We start from the raw sequence: 17,782 nt of genomic DNA, 5'->3' as shown, positions 1-17,782 counted from the left end.
TTGGAGCAATTGATTAAACTGTCACTGCACAGCAGCCAATCAAATTTAGTGGCGAAGACGGCAAAAACATGAATGGATTTTTGATATCTTTCATTGTTTGGCCATGACAGCCAATCAAACGCGTCTTAAAAGTCGCCAAACAGGAAGTGTGCTCATATCTCGGCCGCCCTTTGGCGTATCTTAATGAAACTTGGTGGCATTATGCCACACCCATCCAAAAAGGCCCACAAAACATTTGGAACAAATTGGCCGCTAGGGGGCGCTATAACTAGGGAAAATGACTTTTGGCTCATATCTATGATGCTTTTTGGGTAGAAACAAAATTCCACTATCTCTGGAATCCTTGGGTCAAGATGAATCTGTCGCACCTATTCTACTTGGCCCCCACATTGTTGCTTGCAGCAATATTTATTATTATTATTATTATTATTATTATTATTCCAACACAAAGGCTGTACAATACTTCCTTTCTGTTTAGGACAGTTGTTGAAACAAGATTATTTTCTCATGTCATTTGCCATTTTCACTTCATTCTCACATGTCTTAACAGTATTTATTGGTCACATAATTTACTGTCAACTGGTGGTGTAGTGGTTAGCACGGTCGCCTCACAGCAAGAAGGTTCCGGGTTCGAACCCAGCGGCCGGCGAGGGCCTTTCCGTGTGGAGTTTGCATGTTCTCCCCATATCTGTGTGGGTTTGCTCCGGTTTCCCCCATAATCCAAAGATTATATGTGGGGCGTCCTTGGGCAAGGTACCTGATCCCTGACTGCTCCCTGGGCACTCTGGTGTGGCCTACTAGTGCGTGTGTTCACTGCTTCAGATGGGTTAAATGCAGAGGATGAATTTCAGTGTGCATGTGATGAATAAAGGTTTCTTCTTCTCTGTCACAATATTCATGCAGCCAATTACCAGTATGATAAATAAATACTGTTAAGACGTGAGAATGAAGTGAAAATGGCAAAAAATAAAAAAAAAACATGAGCAAATAATCCTATTTCAACAACTGTCCTAAATAGAAAGGAAGTATTGTACAGCCTGTGGGTTGGTTGGTAAATAAATAGGTAGGTAAGTAAATAGGTAAAATAGATAAATTGTAATCTCTGTTGAAATAATTATAGGAGTAAAAGAGCTGTTCAAAAAATAAGTGATGCAGTGACTGGACTGGAAAAGGAAAAAACAATAACAATCTATAAAGATATGTTAGTAATGGGGGTAAAGTGGAGAAAATAAGAGGAGATAATGGGGGGGAGTCAGGAGATACTTTTCTTGGGGCAAATTTGATCGGATACGACGGTTTAACACACAAACTATGCGAGTGGTAAGATGGCGGTCAGATGGCTTCACCCGTGTCTACAGCGGGATACAGAGCTCAGTGGGTGCGTCACAAGCCGCATCTGTCAGGCAGACGGGCCAATCTACACTACGCTGCGCACCCTCCTCCCTCCACCTTGCACATGCGTACTGTGTGACAGAGTGAACCTAACACGCATGCGCAGTGCGGATTAAACTCCCTATCAAGCTAGCTCTAATCGTTTGACGTGGTTGTGTAGATAAATATTAGTGTATGGTATTTGGATGTTAAACACTACTATGCATATTTAGACATAAGGTTACCTTAAAAAAAGGTAAGGAAAGAGTTAAGGTTAAAACATGTAACTAGCTAGTTAGCTTAGTAGCAGAGAAGCTATGTAGAAGAAAATAGAGCTAAACGCTGTCAGGATCTCCAGCTGATTCGACTGCTTTTTGTCGTAAGCAACATTGTTCATTAAGAGCTTCTTGTGATCACGAAGTTCACAGTTTCTTGACAGAACCAACTTACTGAGAATGAATTAGGTATGTCCTTTTTGAAATGATACACAAACCCTTCTTTTGGGGCTGACTGATGTCCGATTCACTAGCATTGGTGCCTATTTCACTGATTTGATGTTTGTATATCATATGAACAAAGCAGCTACGCTCATGCATGCTTGTTTTCTTCAACACTGAATCATTTTATTACGTAAATGAGAGTCTCTGTCCAAAATATTTATTGCCCATTAATCAGAATTTATCATGCAGGACTGATCATTTTCATGCACATCAGCTGAAGTTGATCTGATCTACAGGCCCACATGGCATCAGAAGAAATGGAGGGCATGTGCTCTCTGCCAGACATGACTACCATCAAGGTGGAGCCTGCTGTAACTATTGGCACAGCAGAGGATGCCAGCTCCCAGAATGTGGCCATGGGCCCCAAATTCATCTTGCCAAACCGCTTTGACATGAATGTGTGTTCACGCTTTGTGAAGTCTCTGAACGAGGAAGACAGCAAGAACATCCAAGACCAGGTGAACTCTGACCTAGAGGTGGCTTCAGTCTTGTTTAAAGGTAAGGCAGAAGAAAATGAAGAGTTACATAATACTCACAATAACTATGTTCAAGTCCTCCAGATCATTTTAAAAGTTTAGTAGATGTAAGACATGTCACATAAGCCTGATTATGTGTGTGTAATGTATAATTTTCTGTAAAGTGTTTCCTGCCACACTTCATGCAATCAAAGTATAGAACTGAGAGCTTGAGGGTTAAGGGGGCTGTCTTGAAGTCCAGGTTTTTGAATTGCACCCAAATTTTGGCCATCAAATATTTTGGTTTTCATCTGAAACCATTTTGACCGAAAGGTTACAGGGTCATTCCATGTCAAATCTCTGAATGCTCCCACACGACCATCTCAGATTTGGCTGAAAAAATTCCAGGAGGTTCACACACTTCCCAATAGGATAAGTCCCAAATTTTAGCTCCCAACTCCTTATAGTTTTGCCATAAAAAATATTTTTGCAACTAACCTCGGACCCGTTTTGAGCAGAGTTTTTTGGGGAGCCACTTTGACATTGTTGTATCTAGAAAAGTATTTAAGCTAAGTCCTTCAAATTTTCAAGGGTCAAAATCTGGCACCAGTACTTGTAGAACATGGACTTTTACATGTGTGCTTTTGGTTTATCATAGAATTCTGGGGGCTTGAATTTGCTTGGAAATTCCACACTACGCTCTGTGGCAGCATATTTGAAGGATTATGGAATGTGCAATTTCAAAGACAGAGGCTTGATATTGGACATACACCTTCCCATATATACTGTGTACTTTGTATTCTAAAACTGCCCCTCTGTGATGAGCGGTTTGGAAGATATTAAAGTTTAAAAATGGAAAAAATTAATTTGGTGACGTTTTAGGCATGTTGTAGCAAAAAAATGACAGCATCCACCAACATAAAATTGACTGTTTTAGAAAGATTAGATGTCTGTTTTTAACATATCCAAAATTTGTGATGGTGTTCTGCCTTATTTTTGCAAAATTATTTTTTTTGAAAATGTGGTGTTTGCATACACGCACAGCATTCATGGCCTATGAAAGCATTTTCAAATGCTAACAAAATGCCCTGAATTTATGAGACACAGCTTAAACTCAACAAAATGCTTCACTTGGTTCATGGTAAACTATACCTGAAGGATAACCTTTAGAGACTGAAATTTATATTTATATATAAATATTATTTGTGTGTGTGTGTGTATATATATATATATATATATATATATATATATATATATACACACACAGAGTCTACCTGTAATGTGCAATTTTTCCGAGCCTCTCAAGAAGTCAATTTTTCTATACTCTTTCACGGTAGATAATGCAAATAGCCCTCTGTATTTAATCCTTTGTTTGTCTAATTTTTATTTCAGTTTTATTTGTTATCTGTTTGACATTTTCTTGCTACTGTAACATGTGAATTTCCCCGATGTGGGATGAATAAAGTGAATCTAATCTAATCTAAATATTGGAGCTCCAATATGGGTGAAAACTGAAACTTGTTTTCATTACAACATTTCTGTTGTACCATAATTTAGAAGAAAAAGCAACCTGTATGCTTCAGTTAGTGTTTATCCATGATAAAAAGTCTTTGACAGTCCAGTAGAATTGATTATGATTTATTATTTATGACACTTATGGAATTTATTAAATTTATTATAAAGCTGGTAACTTTGGGACAACTCGTAAATTATTTCAACTCTTTCATGAAACTTTCAGATGCTTTGATGTCACATTCCTTAAGTGTATATACACGTCCAGTTGTAGTGTTAGGAACATCCTATTTTAGAAATTGTGTGTTGCACAGGTACCCAGCACAAATCTTCTCTCCTGGGCCAGAAGAAACTTTTTGCTGGGCCCTGTGAATGCATCAGAACATCTTGCTGGGCTTCAGATGCCTCTCTGATGCTTCCAACCCACCAGTGATGGTTGTAAACACAGGTTATATATTGGCCAGGTATCATGTCACTGATCTGGAAGCCCTGTGAAACCTCTTTGTCTACATGTTCTACCTCATAGTTGACTAAAAATCCAGGAATTCCAGACACTCTGCTGACCTCAAGTGTTGTTGCATTGACTGGCTTGAAACAGTGATTATCTCTAGTACCTGGCACTGTGACTGCCTTTGCAAATCTGCTTTCCAGCTCGTCAGCCATGGACTTCACACTTTCTTTACTGATCCAGATAAATTTGGAGAGTTGTCCCAAAGTTACCAGCTTTATAATAAATTTAATAAATTCAATAAGTGTCATAAATAATAAATCATAATCAATTGATTATGATTTATTATTTATGACACTTATTGAATTTATTAAATTTACAACAATTTACTGGACTGTCAAAGACTTTATCATGGATAAATACTAACTGAAGCATACAGGTTGCTTTTTCTTCTAAATTATGGTACAACAGAAATGTTGTAATGAAAAGTTTCAGTTTTCACCCATATTGGAGCTCCAATATTTCAGTATCTAAAGGTTGCATATAAGTTATCCTTCAGGTATAGTTTACCATGAACCAAATGAAGCATTTTGTTGAGTTTAAGCTGTGTCATAAATTCAGGGCATTTTGTTAGCATTTGAAAATGCTTTCATAGGCTGTGTATGCGAACACCACATTCTCAAAAAATCATTTTGCAAAAATAAGGCAGAACACCATCACAAATTTTGGATATGTTAAAAACAGACATCTAATCTTTCTAAAACAGTCAATTTTATGTTGGTGGATGCTGTCATTTTTTTGCTACAACATGCCTAAAACGTCACCAAATTAATTTTTTCCATTTTTAAACTTTAATATCTTCCAAACCGCTCATCACAGAGGGGCAGTTTTAGAATACAAAGTACACAGTATATATGGGAAGGTATATGTGCAATATCAAGCCTCTGTCTTTGAAATTGCATGTTCCACAGTCCTTCAAATATGCTGCCACAGAGCGTAGTGTGGAATTGCCGAGCAAATTCAAGCCCCCAGAATTCTATGATAAACCAAAAGCACACATGTAAAAGTCCATATTCTACAAGTACTGGTGTCAGATTTTGACCCTTGAAAATTTGAAGGACTTAGCTTAAATGCTTTTCGAGATACAGCAATGTCAAAGTGGCTTCCCAAACTCTGCTCAAAACGGGTCCGAGGTTAGTTGCAAAAAAAAAAAAAAAAAAAATATATATATATATATATATATATATATATATATATAAATATAATATTTTTTTATGACAAAACTTTAAGGAGTTGGGAGCTAAAATTTGGGACTTATCCTATTGGGAAGTGTGTGAACCTCCTGGAATTTTTTCAGCCAAATCTGAGATTGTCAAGTGGGAGCATTCGGAGATTTGACATGGAATGACCCTACACTGTTTTATCCACTACAGATTTGGTAGCAGAACATCCCAGTTAATATGCAGCCCTTTGTTTTGTTTAATGGACAGTGTCTTTCCTTCTTTTTGCAGCCGAATGCAACATTCAGACCTCTCCATCTCCTGGGATCCAGGTTAGACATGTGTACACACCTTCCACCACCAAGCACTTCTCGCCAATCAAGCAGTCAACCACACTTACCAATAAGCACCGTGGCAATGAGGTTTCCTCCACTCCGCTGCTTGTTCACTGTGAGTCAAACACCTTTTTCTTTTTAGAGCTTTTTTGACCAACCACAAACTGGAGCTGTACCATTTTCCCGCATACATTTTCAGCCAGATAAATCCATAAACATTTTCTGTGAGCAACAAAATTGTCTTCCTGAGGTGATCTGTATATTGCACATTATACTTCAGACTTTAGTAACACATTTGAAGTGATTAAATACTGATCAGGACACGATGCAAAAAAAAAAAATAACCAGGTGTAAAGAGAGTCTTAGATAAGTTTAAAACATTTCTTCCTGATGGATTTTCAGCTGGTCAGTATGTTTGTTTACCAGCACAATTTACTGTAAATGTTTTATTTTTTAATTTTGTTTGCTGTTGATTTTTCCAGCTTTGTCCATTCACCAGCTTGCAGCACAAGGAGAAATGATATACTTAGCCAGCCGAATAGAACAAGGTAAAGCTTTATATTCAGTTAAAAAGTAATTTGTAAAAATGTAATTTAACTATTGCAAACTGTTTTGAGAGTTAAAGATTGGTCCTGGTTTGTTTTTGTCTCTCTGCCAATCAGAGGCAGCAATAAACCTGCAGGATGAAGAAGGCTTTACGCCGCTAATGTGGGCTGCAGCTCATGGTCAGATTGCTGTGGTGGAGTTTCTACTCCAGAGTGTGAGTGCAATGACTGTTTTGTTTATTTTTCATCAAAGCTGCATATACTTAAGTTTGATCATAAAACAAGCTTATGTAAATTACACCATCTATGACCGGGGTGTCAAACCTGATCCATAAAGGGCCTTGTGGCTGCAGGTTTTCATTCCAGCCATGCAGCAGCACACCTGACTTGGCTCATTCAATCAACTGAACTGTCTTCACACAGTCAAATACTTGCAGCCACACCCACCCTTGATTAAAGGGTGGGTGTGTCAGTTGATTGAATAAGCCAAATCAGGGTGCTGCTGCATGGCTGGAATGAAAACCTGCAGCCACATGGCCCTTTATGGATCAGGTTTGACACCCCTGATCTATGAGATCAAACTTGTATCTGATCAGAGTGAGTACATTTGAGCTGATTTCAGTTAAATCTCACATACACTAGATAGCTAAAGGTATGTAGATGCCTGGCTGTCACACCCATATGTGGTTCTTCCCCAAACTGTTGCCACAAAGTTGGAAGCACATAATTGTACAGAATGGCTTTGTATGCTATAGTGATTACAATTTCCCTTCACTGAAACTAAGAGGCCCAAACATCTTCGAGAGGAATCAGCTGAGGTGGCTCGGGCATCTCTTTTGGATGCCTCCTGGATGCCTCCCTGGGGAGGTGTTCCAGGCATGTCCCCCCCGGGAGGAGGCCCCGGGGAAGACCCAGGATACGCTGGAGGGACTATGTCTCTCGGCTGGCCTGGGAACGCCTCGGTGTTCTTGCCGAGGTGTCTGGGGAGAGGGAAGTTTGGGCTTCCATCCTCAGACTGCTGCCTCTGCGACCCAGCCCTGAATAAGCAGAAGAAGGTGAGATGAGATGAAACTAAGAGGCCCAAACATGTTCCAGCATGATCATGCAAGCACTGTGAATACATGGTTTGCCAAGGTTGGAGTGGAAGGATTTGAGTGTCCTGTACAGAACCCTGACCTCAACCCACTGAACACCTTTGTGATGAACTGGAACACTGACTGTACCCCAGGCCTCCTTACCCAATATCAGTACCTGACCTCACTAATGCTCTTGTGGCTGATTGAGCAGAAGATCTAGTGGAAAGTTGTCCCAGAAGAGTGGAGGCTGTTATAACAGCAAAAGGGGACTAAATCTGGAATGGGATGTTCAAAAATCACATATGGGTGATGGGCGTGATCGTCAGGTCCATGCATGTGTGCACCAATCTAATATACTTTTTTCTTTTTAGGGTGCAGACCCCCACATTTTGGCTAAAGGAAGAGAAAGTGCATTATCATTGGCCTGCAGTAAAGGGTACACAGATATCGTCAGAATGCTCATTGACTGTGGTGTGAATGTCAATGAATATGACTGGGTGAGAAATTACAAAAAACAGATAAACACCCTTACCCCAGGTGTACTCATTCAGCCAAGACATCTTTTGGTGTCTGTCCTAATATCATTTTTAACCAGTGTACTTTGCACAAAATCGGAGGTGGACAAATATCCAAATTTGAATTCAAAGTGGAACTTCTGTTTTGCCTTCAAACTCAAATTATACCAAACTGCATTAAAGAAAGTGATAACGGCTGTCTGAGATGACCGCACATATAACTTCATTGCTGTGCCCTGTATTGGCAAATCTGTGTGACTTAAGAACTGGATGCAGTTTGAGGCAGATATTTAATGGTATGCTGACATTTGTACACGCACATACATATGTACATTAAAGAATTAGCTTCTAGCTAATGTATGAACAAACACCAAAGCGTCTTTGATTTGCAGGTGGGGTAACAAAAATGTAAAGTTTTTACTGTAAAGGTATTCCACAAAATTGAGTTGTACTGCTGTTACTATTACAATGCTGTGTGTATGAGATATATAATATAATACAGTGCCTTGAAAAAGTATTCATACCCCTTGAACTTTTTCACATTTTTCCACCTTACAACCACGAACTTAAGTTTTTTATTGAGATTTTATATGATAGACCAACACAGAGTAGCACATAATTGTGAAGTGAAATGAAAATAAATGGTCATCAAAATTTTAAACAAATAAAAATCTGAAAAATGTGGTGTGTATTAGTATTCAGCCCCCCTGCGTCAATACTTTGTAGAGCCACCTTTTGCTGCAATTACAGCTGCAAGTCTTTTGTGGTATGTCTCTACCAGCTTTGCACATCTAGACACTGACATTTTTGCCCATTCTTCTTTGCAAAATAGCTCAAGCTCAGCCAGATTGGATGGAGAGCGTCTGTGAACAGCAATTTTCAAGTCTTGCCACAGATGCTCAATGGGATTTAGGTCTGGACTTTGACTGGGCTATTCTAACACATGAATATTCTTTGATCTAAACCATTCCATTGTAGCTCTGGCTGTATGTTTAGGGTCATTGTCTTGCTGGAAGGTGACTCTCCTTCCCAGTCTCAAGTCTTTTGCAGCCTCCAACAGGTTTTCTTCCAGGATTGCCCTGTATTTAGCTCCATCCATCTTCCCATCAACTCTGACCAGCTTCCCTGTCCCTGCTGAAGAAAAGCATCCCCATAGCATGATAGCCTAAATGCAAAGCGCTATGTGTGGCGGAAAACTAACACTGCTCATCACCCTGCAAACACCATCCCCACTGTGAAACATGGTGGTCCATGTTTCACAGTGGGGATGGTGTTTGCAGGGTGATGAGCAGTGTTAGTTTTCCGCCACACATAGCGCTTTGCATTTAGGCCTAAAAGTTCAACTTTGGTCTCATCTGACCAAAGCACCTTCTTCCACATGTTTGCTGTGTCCCCTACATGGCTTCTGGCAAACTGCAAACAGAAGTTCTTATGCCTGTCTTTCAACAATGGCTTTCTTCTTGCCACTCTTCCAAAAAGGCCAGATTTGTGGAGTGTACGACTTATAGTTGTCCTGTGCACAAATTCTCCCGCCTGAGCTGTGGATTTCTGCAGCTCCTCCAGAGTGATCATGGGCCTCTTGGCTGCTTCTCTGACCAGTGCTCTCCTTGCTCGCTCTGTCAGTTTAGGTGGACGGCAATGTCTTGGTAGGTTTGCAGTTGTGCCATACTTTTTCCATTTTTGAATGATGGATTGAACAGTGCTTCTTGAGATGTTCAGAGCTTGGGATATTTTTTTATAACCTAACCCTGCTTTAAACTTCTCCAGAACTTTATCCCTGACCTGTCTGGTGAGTTCTTTGGTCTTCATGATGCTGTTTGTTCTTCAGTGTTCTCTAACAAACCACTGAGGCCTTCACAGAACAAGTGTATTTATGCTGAGAGTAAATTACACACAGTAGGACTCTATTAACTAATTGGATGACTTCTGAAGGCAATGGATTGTATTTAGAGGTATCAGAGTACAGGGGGCTGAATACTAATGCACACCACATTTTTCAGATTTTTATTTGTTTAAAATTTTGAAGACCATTTATCACTTTCGTTTCACTTCCCTTACAGAAAAAACACATGAATTTCCCATGTATTTCACGTGATCACATGTTACCACATGTGGAATACATGGTATCAGATTTTGTAATGTGTTACCATGTAGAGCACATGTGGAAAACATGTTACCACATGTGTAAAACATTCTCACATGTGATTCACATAAAATTGGGCCAAAACCACGTTTCCCATGTGCAAAACACATTTTCCACATATTTCACATGTGAGAAATCACATGTGAAGTTCATGTGGTTTTTCTGTAAGGGATGTGCTACTCTGTGTTGGTCTATCACATAAAATCTCAATAAAAAACTTTTAAGTTCGTGGTTGTAAGGTGGGAAAAATGTGAAAAAGTTCAAGAGGTATGAATACTTTTTCAAGGCACTGTATAATGTGTGATAGAGAGAGAGAGATATTTTGATATATATATTTTGAGATGTGTGTGTGTGTAGTGTATGTATTGTATAATAATGTTTATGTTTGTCACAGAATGGAGGAGCTCCTATACTTTATGCAGTGCATGGGAACCATGTCCGTTGTGTGGAATTACTTTTGGGTAAGAGTACAATACCTTGAACCCAGACAAAGCCTTACAAAAGATTGTACCCTAGTGTTTGGACAGAATTTGAAATGGTTGTGCAGTATATAATATCTCCTCCTTTGAACAGAAAACGGAGCTGACCCGACCATGGAATCCGATTCAGGCTTCAATGCTATGGACATGGCAGTAGCAATGGGCCATAGACATGGTAAGGACAATTTCAAACTGTCAGCCGAGGTATTTTGTTGTCATTGTAAATGTCTGTAACATTTATGTCCGTAATTTACAAGGACGTCATTTATCAAGCTGGATATGAATAGATTTATTCATAATCATTTACACAAGAAATTTGGTATTCATGAAAATTCAGTAATACTGCAACAATATTCGTGTCCTACTCATGCTCCTGAGTGTGTGAAAAGTTACGCATTAGAAGACTGACTAACACAAATCTTGCTTGATCGACTTAATCATATAAATCCTCACAAATTACTGCACTTTTATGTCCAGATTAGTCGAGTTTAAATTTATATATAATCAGTTTCTCACACACAGTTTGTGAAACCCAGTCATTTCCTGTTGAATGTAATAAATATTAAGTATGAAAAAATTGTGAATAAGACCAGTCATTCAGTTAAAGTGCTAGTTTAACGAAAATTACATCATAAAATCCCAGGTTTTCTGTGTGTGATATGCTCAAATAGGTTAGTTCATTGATGAATAAAAAATTGGTTCGAAAAAATAATTTTTTTGCGTCTGAATTCTGTTCCAAAAATCACTAAAAGCTTGTCCACCATTAGATCACAGTGATTTACAGGTCAGCGGCGCTGCCTTTCTTTTGTGTCCACACAGACACTATACTATTCTCTGCAATGGCATGTGTGCTTGGTACTAATTATTTTGAAAAAGACACAAAAGCTCTTCAAATTCATCCTCAATCTTTGGTTGGTTGTCTGAGGATGATCTAGAACCTATAGCCATGGAGAAAGGTGGATGAATACGCAAGCCAAGTCACTCGTGAAGAAGAGGAGTAACAACTGCTCCAGCAGTTTTCTGGAACCCAGGAAGTTAATACATGGTACAAATCATAGTTTGCTTATTCCCTTTTTTATTTTAATTTTTTTTAACTGATTCAGTGTTCAACTTTCAGTTATGATAAAGCAGTGTCTCTTTGTAATTGTCATCTTTGTAACCTCACTTGGTAGGCACAAGGCTAAATCATGGCAATAAATAGGCATTTACTTTCACTTTTGTGCCATATGCATTGCGTGCAGAAGCCAGGAATTTGCTAGGATTCACCTCCAAAACTAAGTTGCTCATAAAACTACAACCTTTTCTGGTTCTAACAGTACCACTTAGGACCATATACACTGTTTCTATTTTGTGCTACAACATTAAGTAGAGGTGTGTGTGTGTGTGTGTGTGTTGGGGAGGTTCGTCGCACAATTACCGTTATTGATTTTTTTTTAAAAATAAAATCATTGTATCTCTGCAACCATAAAATATTTTTTTTCCAAAACCTGTGATGATCTTACGGTGTCCTTTACAGAGAGCCGATTTTAAGGTGAATTGAATCCGTTTGAAATTTTAAGATAAATTCCCTACAATCATGAAATTGGCGTGAAGGAAAGGGCCATTGCAAGATTAATTTATAATTTATCACTGTGATAAACTTCCCTGTGTGTTTCTGAAACGTGTCGTTGCCTTTTTGTCCACTGAAACACGTGATATGTTGCATCTAAAAACATGATTTCAATGGACATGCCATCCTGTTCTCTCCCTCAACTAATTCCTCAGGTTTTTTCTGTATTTATCAGCTGTGAAAGAGATTCTCTCTCAACATGAGCAAAATGTCCACTGTTCAGTTAATACTGTGTCTTCAGGTACTAGTAACACATCATATCCATCTTCCATCAAATACTGCCTGTAAACAAAACTGTCTAAACAACCACTCTCTTCTCCTTTCGGTATTTCATCTGAGTGTGCTATAGCCAGAACACCCAAAGCATCTGTGTTAACTGTAGTACAAATAGCAGCTCCTTCTTCTTCATCAGGCACAAAGAGAAACAGTCTTTCCACCCTCTCCTTCATCTACAGCATCGGAATTTTAGTAAAAAAAATAACGGTAATTGTGCACCGACGCCGCTACCACCACACACGCATGGTCGCGCACACACACACACTCTACTTAACATTGTGGCAAAAAATAGAAAGGGTCTACATGGTCCTAATTGGTACTGTTGGAACCAGAAAAGGTTGTAGTTTTATGAGCAACTTGGTTTTGGAGGTGAACCCTAACAAATTCCTGGCTGTTGCATGCTCACTGTGCACAATGCATATGGCACAATGTGCCACCTGCTCCTGCCGGCTCCAGCACTAAAAGTGAAAATAAGTGCCTAAATACTGCCATTATGTAGCCTTGTATAAAACTTCAGAACTGCTGTTAGTGAAAAGGATAAAAGACTAAGGACAACTAAATAAATTCAAGCAACAGGCTAAACACAAGCTTGACACTTCCTGTGTGGTGAGCTCTGGGGTGGCACTTTGGACTTTTGTTTCCAGATCGTAGGAACTGCTCTGCATACCTGACGTCTCTCAAATCCTTCTATGTGAATGTACCTCACAAATTTATCTTTTTCAAAATGTATGGAGCAGACACCAAACCGTCCTGTCGGCTTGAAGTTACCTCTCTGTCTATACAAATCGAACCCATTCATTCTGTAAGTGTCCTGCCGACTTTGGGCTATGATGAATCAAAATTCCGGGTTTTTTTTAATTATTTAATTATTTTTTTAATTGGCTACACTTGAACAGCCTTGAATGACACACCTCTTAGGAGGCATGCTTTGGTTTTAGTTTTGTTTTGGAATTTTTAAAAAATCATTAACGTGCTACACTTTGCAAAGCAAACGAAGCTAGAGATGCCATGAACTTTCAAACGTTGCGCATATGGCGTCACTTCCTTTGAATTAACATTAACTTACCAGAAACGCATTCATGTAATGATGGACTCAAAGAGCCAAACTTTACCAACTAAATAGAACATGTTCTTGGTCTTGTATTAAAATACAATTTAGACATTAAACTATTTAACGTATCTAGTTTTATAAGGTATAATTTCCAGGGGTGATGTCATTTTTGTAAGACTAGCACTTTAAGAAGAAATGCAGAATGCAGCTCATTCTGGGTGACTGGCACCAAGACACTTTGGTTGTGGGGGAGCACTTTCCCTGCGTAAAATGTGTGGTGTCCACAATCGCCTGGGTACAATATACATACAGTCTTCTTTGAAAGTATTGGAATGGTAAGGCCAATTCATGTGTTTTTACTCTACACTGAAAACAATTAGGTTTGACATCAAAGATGAATGAGATGATGTATGGGGGAAGCCATGGCCTAAAGGTTAGAGAAGCAGCTTTGGGACCAAAAGGTTGCTGGTTTGATTCTATGGACCAGCAGGAATGGCTGAAGTGCCCTTGAGCAAGGCCACTTCTCCCACCAACTTCTCCCCAGGCTGCTCTGGGTATGTTGTACGTCTCTCTGGATAAGAGTGTCTGTTAAATACCATTTAATGTAATATCAGAATTTCAGCTTTCATGGTGGTAGACCATCCATTTTTTAGGTGAGCAAAAGTATTGAAAAAGATGGTCTTAAAGTAATTTAAAATAACTAATACTTGATATTTGGTGGCATATCCCTTGCTTACAACAACTGTATCAAGCTGGCTACCCATGGACGTCACCAAACTGTTGCATTCTTCTTTTCCAAGCTTGTACTGTAGCTTTTTTCAGTTTTTTTTTTTTGGGGGGGTCTCTTCAGGAATTAAAATGCATGCTCAATTGGGTCTGATAGTCACCTTCAAACCCCCCCCCCCCCCCCCCCCCCCACACACACACAAAAAAAAACCCAACAACAATCCTGAAGTCCTTTGTTGTGTTGGCAGTGTGTTTGGGTCATTGTCTTGGTGCATGATGTTCCTCCCAATTAGACTGGATGCATTTCTCTATAAGTCAACAAATAGGATGCTTCTGAATTATTTCTGCTGCTACCATTATGAGGTAACTCATCAATAAAGATTAGTGAACCTGTTCCAGAAGCAGCCATGCAACATTTGTTTCTTTCTCTGCACTTTGACATTTCCATCACTTTATCTTGGTTCCAGAACTTTTGTGGCTTATCTCCTGTATTTCTTTGCAAATTCCAATATGGCCTTTGTCATGGAAACTCTCAAAACTTAAACTCTCCAAGCAAATTGATTCAAAGTCCAAGAGATTGCAGAATGGTTTAGACTTTTACTAAATCAGTTAATAAAAGCAGTGTTCAGTCTGCAGAGTGAACCAACTCAAAATCACAAAGTTCTCATTTTATACTGTCTAAAAAAAAAAAAGTGTATACAAATAATCTCATTGGTTAATATGTCACGTCATATCACTTCAACATTTTCTATTGGGCAGTACATCTCACGCTTCTCATATTTTGTATCAACCGAACCAAATTTTCCAGTATGAATGGTCAATTCAGGAAGAATCAAAACATATAAGTGGTACATCATGAACAACACAGCATTCAGAGCGTACAATACATGATTCAAAATGACTGGAGTCAAATCAGGTTAAAGGTTGATACAAGCTGCAGGTGCAAATGAGCACAACACTCGTGGCCTTGGCTAGTCTACCACCCCATAGGATTAAAGAAAAGAAAATGCACATTGCAGCTTGTAATAATACTCGATTCAGAATAACTTCATAAAACGTATTACGTTAGCATGCAAAACACTCCAGAATGAACAATTACTTAATTCAGCATGGTCTTGGCTAACTCATTACAACATATAACACTGCAGGTGCTGGAGTTAGAATAATACGCTTTTTGAACAGGCCTGTGATTTAGCAGAAAACAACCTTCAGGATAAACAGTCTCAATGTCTTTGTTGTATTTGACTGTAATAATGATCATTCATAAATCAATTTATTATTACTTTTAATAGAATTAACTTCATTTACTCTTTACTGAAAATCAACATACTTGGCTTTTGAATTAATATATAATCATAAACGGGCGGCACGGTGGTGTCGTGGTTAGCGCTGTCGCCTCACAGCAAGAAGGTCCGGGTTCGAGCCCTGTGGCCGGCGAGGTCCTTTCTGTGTGGAGTTTGCATGTTCTCCCCGTGTCCATGTGGGTTTCCTCCGGGTGCTCCGGTTTCCCCCACAGTCCAAAGACATGCAGGTTAGGTTAACTGGTGACTCTAAATTGACCATAGGTGTGAGCGTGAATGGTTGTCTATGTCTATGTGTCAGCCCTATGATTACCTGGCGACTTGTCCAGGGTGTACCCCGCCTTTTGCCCGTAGTCAGCTGGAATAGGTTCCAGCTTGCCTGCGACCCTGTAGAACAGGATAAAGCGGCTAGAGATAATGAGATGAATGAGATATAATCATAAACTACATTTACTGCTTATGTGATTACATCAAGGTGTGTGTGTGTGATTACGTATGAATCAAAATACAATCATAAACCAAATTATTGTTTATATGATGACATCAAGGCATGTGTGCATGGTTACATTTAGGATATAAAGTCACCACACCTTCTGATTCTTACTGCTGATGAGTGGTTTGCATCTGGTGGTATGGTCTCTGCATTTCTGTTCTTAAAATCTTCTTTGAACAGTGGATTCTGTGAACCCCTGCTCTGTGGAGGTTGTTGGTGATGCCACTGACTGTTTGTGTTTTTCTTCACAGCTCTCACAATGCTTGTCATCCACTAATCTGGCTAACGCAACTTCAAAGCTCTGCGAGCATTTGGTCTGGCAAATATATTAAGCCCAACCATTTCCCAAAGCGCGTGGTTGACCCACCTCCCTGAAATGCCTGTTTGCCACTGGTCGAAGCCAGAAAAGGCTGTGACAAAGCTTAAACCAATCACATCACTCTTTCCTCTGACGTATATGATGTGACGGAAACTGCTTGAGTAACAGGAAGAAGATAAATACCTCCAGGGCTGCTCTTTGCTCCGTTTTCAATGAGAACTTCCCGTTGAATGCTTTCAATACAGCATCTACCGCTGTGTCAAAGGCTTGCCGCTGCTCCATGTTCGTAATGTTTCTAGTGAATGAAGCACTTGCGGCATAGATTCTGTAAACAATCTATGGCTTCCGGTCGCAGTTCTACTACGTCACTGCCTTGAACACGCCTCTACCCAGGGCCGTTGGAGATGCTTAAAGTTGATTGGCTCCCGATTTTTCGGGAGCTTGGAAGAGCTGGAGATAGCTTGCCTTGCCAGACTAAGCTCGCAACAGGCCCCTGTGTTGCGTCACACTTAGGATGGGCGGGCCCAGGCTAGTCATCCACTGCTGTTTTCCTTGGCTGACCTGTTCAGTATCTGGTTGTTAGTAAACCAGTAGTTTCTTTCTTTGTTAGGACATATCAAATTGTGGTATTGGCTATGCTCAATGCTTATGCAATGAGACTGATCAAATTTTCCCTCTTTTCTCAGTTTCAAAATGGCTTTCTTTTCTCCCATAGACAACTCTGGTCTTCATGCTGGTTTATCCTTTTTTTAACAGCAAATGTAGTCTTCACAGGTGAAACCCAGGGCTCGAGCCAAGAGTAGACATTTAGTGCTATTAATTGTTGAAACAAATCAAATCAAACAGGGCACACTTGGGCAACAAGAAACATCTTTCACATGTCCTAGTATTTTCTGATCATTTGAAAAATGGGTGGGTTCAAACAAATGTTGCCACGTTTTAAGTTAATACATTGACTAGTGCATCCCAAACAATTAGAATGTCAAAGTAATTTTTTTTTTTTTGCAATTTGTCAAAAAGGTAAATTTTCATATATCCTGCATTCATTATATGTAAAGTGAAATATTTCAAGCCTTTTTTGTTTTAATTTTGATTATGGCTTATAGTCCATGAAAATCAGAAATCCAGTATTTCAAATTATTAGAATATTTCAAAAGATTAATCAAAAAAGGAGTTATAATACAGAAATGTCAGCTTCTGAAAAGTATGTTCATTTTATACACTCAATACTTGGTAGAGGCTCCTTTACCATGAATTACTGCATCAATGTGGCATGGAGGCAATCAGCCTGTAGCACTGCTAAGGTGTTGTTGAAGCCCAGATTGCTTTGATGGTGGCCTTCAGCTCATCTGTATTTTTGGGTCAGATGTTTCTCATCTTCCTCTTGACAATACACCATAGATTGGCC

The 17,782-nt window shown here is 39.3% G+C and overlaps 1 protein-coding gene across 3 annotated transcripts in view; it reads left to right on the top strand.

Moving 5' to 3' along the window:
* Nucleotides 1-1,484: 1,484 nt before the first annotated feature.
* Nucleotides 1,485-17,782, top strand: part of ankra2 (ankyrin repeat, family A (RFXANK-like), 2) — a 30,932-nt gene continuing 14,634 nt past the window's right edge. The window contains exons 1-9 of one of the 3 annotated variants that reach the window (XM_060912539.1): nt 1,485-1,835; nt 2,108-2,369; nt 5,798-5,956; nt 6,324-6,389; nt 6,504-6,601; nt 7,834-7,959; nt 10,515-10,581; nt 10,694-10,774; nt 13,916-14,089. In XM_060912539.1, the coding sequence (XP_060768522.1) occupies nt 2,114-2,369; nt 5,798-5,956; nt 6,324-6,389; nt 6,504-6,601; nt 7,834-7,959; nt 10,515-10,581; nt 10,694-10,774; nt 13,916-14,046 (984 nt within the window). In that variant the 5' untranslated portion in view covers nt 1,485-1,835; nt 2,108-2,113 and the 3' untranslated portion in view covers nt 14,047-14,089. Of the gene's footprint in view, nt 1,836-2,060; nt 2,370-5,797; nt 5,957-6,323; nt 6,390-6,503; nt 6,602-7,833; nt 7,960-10,514; nt 10,582-10,693; nt 10,775-13,915; nt 14,090-17,782 lie in introns of all 3 variants that reach the window. The other 2 variants (XM_060912538.1, XM_060912540.1) reach the window with 2 other exon arrangements.

This window comes from Neoarius graeffei, chromosome 28 (assembly GCF_027579695.1).
Source record: "Neoarius graeffei isolate fNeoGra1 chromosome 28, fNeoGra1.pri, whole genome shotgun sequence".
Lineage (NCBI taxonomy): Eukaryota > Metazoa > Chordata > Actinopteri > Siluriformes > Ariidae > Neoarius > Neoarius graeffei.
This window is presented reverse-complemented; position numbering and strand designations above follow the sequence as displayed.